We start from the raw sequence: 11,323 nt of genomic DNA on the forward strand, positions 1-11,323 counted from the left end.
ATATAGTGGGGTGAACCTCAATCCTCTGCATGAATGAAATTTTCAATGACTTCATTGAACAGCTGAATCATTGAAACATGTCAGATAAATTACTTTAGTTACTGTGTTTTTATGAAAAAGGAACCATCCATACACCTTTTCGTGGTAAATACTGTAAAACATGTTCACTTTGGGTGAATTGTGTTTGTTGCATGGTTCTGTATGGTTTTTTGTTCCACATAATTGTGCACTAAATTAAAGGCTTACTTCTACTGATCATTCGTATTTTAACATTACATCACCTTTTATGTACTCCTTCTTGCTGTCCATTTTCTTCTACATTTCATCACAGCAAAAAACAGCTTATTATACATAACTGTCCTTATCTTAATATGCTTTATATAATTAGGTTTTGACAGGTCTCAATTTTCATAATCTAATCATGAAGTCTATTTGGATGCCTATTTCCCAGCTTTATTCTTGTACATCAATCGATCATGCAAAAGTGAGGCATTATTATATGATTTTTCATTTAACCTTTAGAAAAGGTTGTCCATAAACTTGAACTATTTTTGCTTCTATTCTTTCCATAGTGTAACATTTATCCAACTAAATGTAAAGTAAAGGTGTTCAAATGTGTATAAAGTAAATATATTAAAAAAAAAGAATAATACTACACACTTCGACTGAAGACACCTGCAATCATTTTACAGTTTCAAAACATGAATTTTTATTCATTAAAACTTTTTATTAAAACAAATTCAGTTGTTTAGACTTTTAGAAGAAAAGTAAGGTATTACTTTTCATCACATAATGGGAGTCGGGAATGAAAATGAATCTTTTTTGTTTTGAGGAATGAGGATTACAAAAATACTATACACATAAATTATTGCGTTTCCTTATATATTTATATATAAGCTTATGTATACATATTTCTGGCTCAAAAATCTTCAAACTACCAGATAAATTTCACTGAAATTTAAGGTATTCTCTAGTAGTATATCTTATGTTGTGCATTTGAAAATTTGATGAAGACTGGTTGAGTCGTTCTTGAGTTACAGTCAATTTAAGGTCAAAAAACTGAGCAGGCAAGTTAGAACCGTGGTTTGTTATGATAATGCAAGTTGACAAAATTTTTTTGTCAACTTGCATCAGGTTTTCTGATTGTTTTGTCACGCTATTCTTTTTTGAAAAATTTTTTTTATCATGTTACTTTAATGACAAGACAGCATAAAAATTAACAAGATAAATGTCAAAAAGTAGTTGCTGTAACAGATATTTACTTATTCAAAAGTAAAGTGGTTTGGAGCCTTTATATTTAATACACTTCGAGGGCCAGTAATAGATTTTTATTTAACTTTAACTCTAAACACATAAGATATTAGGGAACAAGACCAAAAGGCAGAAAAAAATATTAAAGACATATGTTTTATTTACAAAAATACATAAAGTATATAAAAAAAAAAACAATAAATTTTTTTTTTTGTTAAATTAATCTTGTGTACCAGTTCTCATTCTGTATTCATCCATTCCTTCCTAGAAAAAAAAAATATATTTTAAAATCAAACAAACTAACTGATAAATACAAAAATTTTCAATTTTTTTCAGGACAATGTATTCTTAGTTGTCAAATAAGAAAACTGTTTACAATAAACACACGAGATTTAGTTTACTTAGTGTGATTATAAGACCTATATAAAAATATTTTCAGAAAACTAAAAACTTACAGAGAATTGTCCAAATTACATGTGCAATATTCATAATACTAGCACAGACTACCACAATACTCTTGGGGTATACGGTAGTTCAGATTAATGACAGAGAAATATATTCTGTAAAAAGGCAAACATCAAGATGAGCAAGTACAAATATTAGGGAAAGTTTCAATGCTATAAATAATAATATGAATATCAATCAAGATAATTAGATTCATAGTAAGTTTTATAATTTTTTTTTTAATCTGGCACCGCTATCTCTGCTCCTTTAGTAACTGCTACTGTTGTTCTTAACTTTTTTCCCTCCCCTGACACACAAGTTTTGATTTCATCTATTTTTGGCGAGATAATGGTTAATAAATGCAAACAGAAAGTTAAGTAAATGAAATAAAACAAAAAACTAACAGTAAATAAAATCACAGGTAACAAAAGTAGCCCGCAAGGCAAACTAACCTAAATGGAACGAACACTTAGATGAACTAGAACGAAAAACAGAAAAAATGCAAGAAAACTAAACAAAATACTAATGAAACAACTACTGAGAATAAACAAGAAAACAAAGTATGTTCAATTGTTTGATCAGTGAAAATGCCGCCAAAATGTATTTATTCGCCTTTTAGTGAAATATCCTTTTTGTCATACTTTTACATTTCACTTGCATTTAATATATATTTTAGCTACTGCTTATGTTGTAAACTGACTGAACTCTGCAAACAAAAAATGAACTATTGATTAAACAGTTTGTTAACAATTTTTGAATTATATTAAGGAGAAGCTGCCAATTTCCAGATCTCTCAGCTTCAAGGAATTGTTTTATCAAATTTGTTATTCTAGAATACTGTATCCATAATTTAAAGTATATTGTAAAGTCTCTTTCCTTAGCTCTCTAGAAATTTAATAAATTTATTATAAATAATAATGAACTTCTCATCTAATTTACTTTTTATCAAGTCATCAATATTTGCAATTCAAAAATTATTTAATAATGAAATGATTATCTATTATAATTTAAGATTATTTAATATCTTTAATATATTTTAAATAATTTCATGCATTTTCTTAAATAAAATGTCACCTAGAACAGTATTTACAAATAAGCTTGAGCATATACATCTGTCCAAAATTTTATTCACTGAATCAGCTACATAAATTAAACATGGCATTTCTTTTAGACTTCTGCTTTAATCACATAACCAAAAGCTCCCAACAACGATATGAGCAGGTGAAATCCATGTAATCTAACAAAATCATTTTCTAATTTAGGGCAACAAGAAATTACTTCCTTTGCTTTTACATACAAAGGCTGATCAAAGGTAACAAAAAGAAGCTATTAGCCTAACTTCAAACACCTAAGACCAGGATCCATCAGGAATTTAAAAATAATTATGATAACTATTTGCTGCAACATTAACAAATGGCGAAAATGTCATATATGGCTCATCATCAGCTAATAGTTCTTCCATAAAAGAATTCCATCCTTTCAAATAAAAGTCCTTGAGCTTCCCATAATCACATACATTGACATGTACTTGGACATCTATTTATTTTCATCTAAGATATCTTTAAGTTTAACTGCTATCTTCTCTGTCTACTGACAGTATAACTTTTTGCGGTATAAAACCAAATAAACCTACTGGGTTTACAGATGAAATTTGTTTTAATCTGTCAATACAGTAACTAAAACTTAGTCCTAGTCTGAATATAACCCATTATGTTCAATTTTTTATTTAGGACTGTTGTAACATCTAGTTGTGTGTCTCCCCTTTTGACTGCAATCAACTGAGCCAAAATGCCAAAAAAGCCCAAAATTCAAAAAAACTTGAAAAATCCCAAAATTCAAAGTTTTTTGGATTTTGGACTTTTTCTTAACTGCAGTAAAAAGTCCTCATGAGAGTTTTTCAACGATATATTGTATAAGTAGTACTTATTTTCATTGGTTCCAGAGCTATAGCAAAATAAAATTTTAATTAATGTAATATTTGGATCTTACATGGGGAAGGCACATCAGTTCAAATCCGACTCTCTTTTTTTCTAATTTAAATATATTGATTTAATAATTATTAATCTCCGAATGTAAAAATTTTTTTACAATAAATAATAATTCAATAACAATAAAAAAAATATGAAAAAACATTAAAAGTTATTAATGAAATAAAGTTTTTTGCAGTTCCCATTTAAAAAAAATGTGTATATGTAATTTAATAGACGTACCAGGAATCATGTAGTGTCCACAACAGATTTTTTATTTTCATAATGGTTACTGGAATATTGATCTGTTTTTAAAATATTAGGTTAGCCTATTTTTTCATTGAAGATTTAAAATATCACCATTAAAAAATACAATATTCTGTTTAATTTTAGAAACAGTTAATAATTTTCAAAAAACATTTTTTAAAGAAAATTAACATTCATTGTCTGCATTAGTTATGTAATTTGCAATAACACAAATACATATTTCAGCAAGTCTGTCGTAAGTCATCACTGTCATCTAGAGTTTTATAACTTATACAAGAGTTATAACTTATATGTTATAATAAATGACCTTTCTTAACGTGTATAATTTTTTCAAAATAAGAAACTCCTATAAGTTTTACTGCATTACTAGAATCTTTATACTTTCTTTTCTAGTAATGAGTAAGTGTAACTACACAATAAGTTTTGCAATGCATTCTGATGACAAATAAAAAAAAAATCATCATATATATTTTTTTTTTGGGGGGGTTTTCTGGGTGAACAATGCATGTTATCATTCAATCATTGCATAGCATGCATTCATGTTATCATCGCCAGGAAACGATATATTTATTGTAAAAAGGACCATTAAAAATGAATTAAAAACCAAATTTAAATGTTAAAAAAAAATAATTTGATATTGTTCGAGACACAAGTGGAAGGTACCCTAAGAAATTATATAAGACTATGTTTTACAATACAGGAATAGTTAAAAATTTTCCATACTAACCCCTTCTGCACCATATTACTCCTATATTTTTGGTGGAATCAGATGAAAATAGAAAAAATTTGTGTGCAAATATTTCTATAAGTCTTTAAAACAGATTTTTTTTAAAATCAACCTAATAAAGCAATTAAGTATTAAAAAACTGAAAAAGGGGAGAAAATGGATGCTTTTTTTAACCTTTGTGTTGCCTCAAAAATTGGAAGTGCACATTATTTTCCCAAATTTTCCTTTTTTTATTTTAACGACTATCAAACCTGATACATTTTTTCTGAAATATTTATCAGTTTGATAGTGGATCCCATTTGACACACAATATCCAATTATTAAAAATACCATACCAACAAGCAACACGATCTTCATGGCTAAAATCATTACAAAAAAATTATTATCACAAATTCTACGACTACCAGTTAAAGGGTTAAACGTCTATGTGTAGAATTAATACAAGCATTTTATTATATCTATACACCCATTTTGCTCAACTATATCAAATTCTTCTGATTAGTAAAATGTCTCTTTCACAGTAATATTACTATTTGTAATTATCTTGCAGAAAAAAAAATTATTGAATATTTACAGACAATATAGTAGTTACAGAGAAGTCCTTTTTTCATTACTTTCCTTTTATTACTTATTTTGTTAAAAATTTTCCAGCTTAATCATATATCAGGTTTCGGATCTCAATGTGGATAAAACATTTCAGATTTAAAATTAGATCTTCAAAAAGCTACTTAAGTTTTTTGATAAAGGCAGTAAAGGACATATATAAACAATTCTCTAATAATTAATAATTATTAAATAGTAATCTTATGCACAGGACAATTATTCATCACTCCCAATATGCTAAGTACTTAGAAAAATCTTAAGGTCCATAGATCAGGAATTAAATTTAAAAAAACATTTACCTGAAATAGTTTAGCTGTATGTTCACATAATTTATCTAAATCTTGTAAGCCTCTCTGTAGTAGATCTACAGCTTTTGGTCCGTTTGTTTGTATTCTGAAATGCATCTTAGTTTCAGCAGGATGTGGAACGGTATATCCACAAAACACAACCTCTGGGCTGAAACATCATAACACCAGTAAGAAAACACTATAAAAAAACCTGTAAAATATCAACAATGAAAATTTAAAAAAAGGGCACAACAAAATCAATGGAAAAAAATATATATAAATTAAGAATACTAAATGCAGTTAAAGTTTGTGTAAAACATGTTTTAACAATAAAACATAATAATTAACCTTAGGTAGAAGGATCTACCTAATAAATTTGTACACAGGAGTTTCGGAAATCATGCAACATAGAATTTTGTAATACTCCTCTAAACAGCAGAGATATTTCAGGAAATTATTACTGTAATGTTAAAAATCCTGAATTTTTTGCATATATTTGTATTTTATACATTCAAGGGGATTTATTTGGTAAATACTGTATAGAAATGTAAAACACGGTTTTTACTTAACTAAACTGATGATTTTAAATGCAAACAAAATCTTATATTTAATAAATGAAGAATTGTGACAAGATATAAAACCTGATGTTTGTGTGTTTATTAGATTGGCTATAAAATGTTTGATTGTTTGCTTTAGTGAAATTGTGGTGTAAGATATAAAATGCACTCTGTAATTCCCCTACACTGAGTTAATCTAACTGAAATAATACAGAATCATTTACTGTAGTTACTGACTGACCAATTAAAAAAAAAAGTTTTTTGTCAGGATCATCCTCTATTCATTGATTATTGACAATTACAAGGAGATATTAATTTGTTTTATCTGTTAATATTTTCAAATAAAACTTTCCTTACTGTTTACTTTATCATGATGCAATTTAAAAATGTTTTTATGTAAGTGCGCTAAATATTTCATTATCATTTTCTGATGAAAGGAAATTCTTTAAAAAAGTGGGGTAATTACAAACCTTTTTTTTTCAGTTTAAGTTTGCCGTCTCATATTACTATGAAGGAAGGAAACCTGTTTATTTTTATTATATTTTAAAAAATGCAGTAGAAAATAAAAATATTATCTGAATAGTAAATTATTTCTTTGAACATAATATGCTCAAAGTGAAAAATTTTAACTATGAACATCTAATAAGAAAAAATATTTAATAAAAACAGCTGCAAAGAACAGAAACATGAGACCTTCATCTCATTAAATATATGGAAAGAAATAGAGACATGATGTAAAAAGATTACTACCGAGCATAAACTAGGTACCTTGTTAAAGACAGGCATATTAAATTTTAATGTAAAAATACTTTGAATAACAGAATGATTTTATCTGCAGTTTAAGCTATAATAATCCTTTATTAAGCAAGGATGACAAAAAAAAAAGAACGAAAAATAACAAACTGTACATGTAAATAATGTACAAGGGCTATTTTTTAAGTAAGATCCAATTGGCTGTAAAAATGTAAGTTTTGTGCAGCTGTCGGAACCCCAGCGGGTGCATGCACGTTATGCAAAGCATGCTGGGAGCCATCCCAGCGTGCTTTGCATAATTCTCTCCGTAATTCTTTCAAGCAATCCTCATAAGCTTGTGCATCACAGAGATGGCATATGCCGCTACATGCCTAATGTGGTGGCTAAACAGCAACTTCTCATCAAACAAAACTCCTAGGTCGTTATGAACTTAAACTCAGCTGATTGATTACATAGCCTTTTTTACTTAATATGGAGGTTACGACTGTATGAAAATTTGTTTGCACGAGAAGCATAAACTTCAGAAATCCTTAAATTATGAATGTCCATCCAGCTTTCTGCGGTTGACAAAGCCGCCTGCAGTTGATCTTCCAGCTGTGGTCGGAGTTACCACGAACTAACAGGAGACAGTCATTGGTGAAAGCCTGGGCCGTGACCCCTTCTGGGAATGTCAGTCCCAACAATTTGTAGAATACCAAGTTAAACAGCAAGGGACCAAGAACGGAGCCCTGCAGGCTTCCCCTGGTGATGAACTTTTCCACAACTACGTGCGCATCCTTAAACAGAACCGTGCAAACAGACAAGTAGTCACGTACTATGGCCTGCAAGGCTATGAGAACATTGCAACATTCCTACTGATAGAGGACAGAACTCCAACACAAGGAAAGAAATGCTGCCTCTATGTCAATAAAAATTGTCAAAACATATTTAGTCTGCACTTCCTACTTCAGCAAGAGCATTTAAGATGCAATCCTCGGTGCCAACCTCTTTCAAGAAGCCATACTGGCTTTGATTTAGAAATGAGTTCATATCGACGCTTTCCCAGAGCCAATCCACAAACAGCCTCTCAAGCAATTTGCCGATGGCAAGAGGCTGATTGGTTGATAACTGCTGACCTCACTGATTTTAAGAGCACCCTCATCAAAGCCACCTTCTAACAAGTCGAAAAGCAAACCCAGTTTAGCCACCCCGAGAACAGTCTGCCAAGCGGCCCTCTTATGACAGGCAGCAGATGATAGAAAATATCCAAGTGGGTTAATCCCTGGTGCCTTTCTCGGTACCATTCGGTCTATATCTACGGGTTCCACAGCTCGTACGCCAGGGAATGGTGTCTCACCCGCCTTAATGCCAACTTCTGCATCACCCTCTGGAGCATCTGGAAACAGAGTATCCACAAACGTCTGGTAAGTCACCACAGATGTTAAAGTGTGGTCATGACCACCAAACCCACATCAAACACTGGACAGCACGTGCAATGGCTTTGGTTGGTAACATGACTTCGTGAGCTGCCAGTGATTGCGCTGAAACTCACGCATGCCAAAACTTTAGTTTGGCTTCCTTGATGGCATGAACATACTCATTACAGGTTCACTGGTAGATCTGCAGATCCTCAGCGCGCACATCAACGATTATCCCCGTTAGGGAGCGATGCTGACTGGTATCTTCCCCTAGTGAACCTAACTCTTGCACGCAGCATGCTAAGGTCAGAGGACCACCACTTTTTCCCAGATTTCCGCCTGCGTTTAACAGATGCAGTGTAGGGTTTATATTGTGAAGTTGAAATATTTCATTGAGCAGTCCGCCCATAGTAAAATACAGTCTGTGATTTGATTTTTGACACAAGGAACATGTCAACAGCAATGATTCAAGATTTCCACTTTGTTATAAGTTTCAAGGTCAGTGCTACACAAAAACATTTCTGAAATCTTTGTAATTCAAAAAATGGGTTCCCAGACTGCTTTCTGAAGAACACAAAAAAAAAGAGAATGGCTAGTGCTTTAACATGTTTGACCTAATTCATTGAGGAAGGAGATGAACTTTTAGACCATGCTGTAACAGGGCGCAAGACATGGGTTTCTCACATTACTCCAGCATCAAAGCAGCAGTCAATGGAATGGCGACAAACATCTCAGACAAAATGAAAGCCAAACAGACAATGACAACTGTATATTAGGATAGACATGCTGTCCTGTTGATTTTATTCCCAAAGGGACAATAAGTTCAGCTGCGTACTGCAAGAACTTGACGAAGCTTCAGCATGCCATACAGAATAAGCAACATAGCCTATTGTCATCTGGTTTTGTTGTTGCATGACAATGCACAATCTCATTCTGCTGCTCAAATTCTAGAGTTAATCACATCTTTTGGATGGGAGCAAATTGACCAATCACCATATAGACCAGACCTTGTCCTAAGCAATTACTACCTGTTCCCTACTTGAAGGAGTTTCTCAATGGTCAGCAGTTTGATACCAATGAAGAAGTGAAAACAATGGTTGAAGACTGATCTTCAGAAGTGGCTGATTTCTATGACATCAAGTGGAACCAACTGATGAATCTTCTCTACAAGATAAAAATGAATTTTTAAAATCAGTTAATTGAAAATATATAAAAACTTGTTTGGTCTTCTTAGTTTGTATAAACAAAAATTTAATTAACTGTTTTAAAATTTTTTTAATATCTTTTTTAATTTTTAAGTGTCTGTAAATTGAAATAGTAATACAACAATAGCACTGATAATTTTACATAATATTTACAAAACAAAAAAATAAACTGACAGTACAAAAAAAATGTTACAACCAATTACAAACTTAAAAGTAATATGATAGTTTTTTGAATGTATATTACAGAGAATTATAGGAATGCTTACTAAGATGAGATGATACTTCTTAATGCATTTCCTAGAGTATGGCCTTCATCATTAAATACAAATGTGCGTGACCTGTCTTTAGAACTTTCATCCCCTGCAAGCTACAAAAAGAAAAAAAATTAACATTAATAAATATATAAATAATGGAAATATTCTAAACAAAATTGCACTATAACAGTAATAGGGAGTATTGTTTGGCAATTTTATACACAATCTCATTGTTTTTTGTTTTTTTTACAGCATCCCAGTTACAATTGGGAAACCCATCAGGTTGGTCTAGTGGTTAACGCGTCTTCCCAAATCAGCTGATTTGGAAAGTCGAGAGTTACAGTGTTCAAGTCCTAGTAAAGCCAGTTATTTTTAAACGGATTTGAATACTAGATCGTGGATACCGGTGTTCTTTGGAGGTTGGGTATTAACCACACATCTCAGGAATGGTCGAACTGAGAATGTACAAGACTACAACTTCATTTACACTCATACATATCATCCTCTGAAGAATTATCTAAACGGTAGTTACCGGAGGCTAAACAGGAAAAAAGAGTTACAGTTGGGAGGTTACATGACCTAACCCCCAAAAAATAACACAAATTTATTTTCCATTATATTTCAAATATAACTTGGCATAGCTCTTTTTTATTTTGTAAAAAAATTGTTCATCAGTCAATTTAAATCAATATCCTTTCTACCTTCAATACATTCCATCGCACATTTCATGAATTCTCGTAACATTATAAAAGTATAACAATACAAAAACGTTACCTTCTTAGCTATTGCTGATTATAAATATTCCTACTTAGCATAGAATTTAAAATGTGTTTAAACTATTAAAAATGTCATAAAAAAATCTACAATTCATAAAAGATGAAGTATGTTGTGATAAACTGATGTACTTTGCCAATATTTAATGAAGCATTCTTCCTTAAAGCATATAATAGATAAATTATTTTATCGTCTATCATTGTATAAGGTATGCGACTAGCTTGCAAACTGCCAGTAGAAAATGTGGCATAAAATTACTGTTTTTATCTATTACTTTCATTTAAAGCATTGTTGAATCTACGTCTCAATTTTTCTTTATTATTGTATAGTCTATTCATTTTGCTTGTTAATTTTACTCATTAAAATATAGAAATTAAAAGTTAGCCTAAAACTGAATATTTCTGCTGCAAAATTGACAATTAATTACAGTATAATGGTTGTTAGTTACACTAATGAACGATGCATATATTTAAATAACACTTACCTCAGCTATTTCTTTCATTCTGAAGGGAGACAAACGGTGTTAAAGTTAAATTAAGATGGCAATTAAAAAATGGTGAAAACTGTAACTAGACGAATAATATACATAACCTAAACATATCAAACCATCAACGGAACAATCGGTTGTATCTCATGGAACACGGGCAAGTCATATGGTAATAAACTATCTTACAGGGTGGCCAATTTATCGCGATGGAATAACTGAGATCAGAAAATACAAGATTTGAATGGTTAATTCAGCTACTGAGATAATTGTATTAAATATTCTAGTTCGTGGAATAAAAAAGATTTTCCAGGGTTCACTTCTTTGTTGTAATCTTTCATACTAATTAAGCG

The 11,323-nt window shown here is 30.9% G+C and overlaps 1 protein-coding gene across 1 annotated transcript; it reads right to left on the minus strand.

Moving 5' to 3' along the window:
• Window positions 1-1,387: 1,387 nt before the first annotated feature.
• On the minus strand, window positions 1,388-11,296 carry Polr1D (RNA polymerases I and III subunit AC2 l(2)37Cg). The gene is made up of 4 exons (XM_075369438.1): window positions 10,971-11,296; window positions 9,725-9,825; window positions 5,559-5,715; window positions 1,388-1,515 (listed from the first exon to the last, which is right to left on the minus strand). Exons 1-4 carry the CDS (start codon window positions 10,986-10,988, stop codon window positions 1,471-1,473), a joined length of 321 nt encoding a protein of 106 aa, XP_075225553.1. The 5' UTR covers window positions 10,989-11,296; the 3' UTR covers window positions 1,388-1,470.
• Between the last annotated feature and the right edge of the window lie 27 nt (window positions 11,297-11,323).

This window comes from Lycorma delicatula, chromosome 6, assembly GCF_047948215.1.
Source record: "Lycorma delicatula isolate Av1 chromosome 6, ASM4794821v1, whole genome shotgun sequence".
Classification (NCBI taxonomy): Eukaryota; Metazoa; Arthropoda; class Insecta; order Hemiptera; family Fulgoridae; genus Lycorma; species Lycorma delicatula.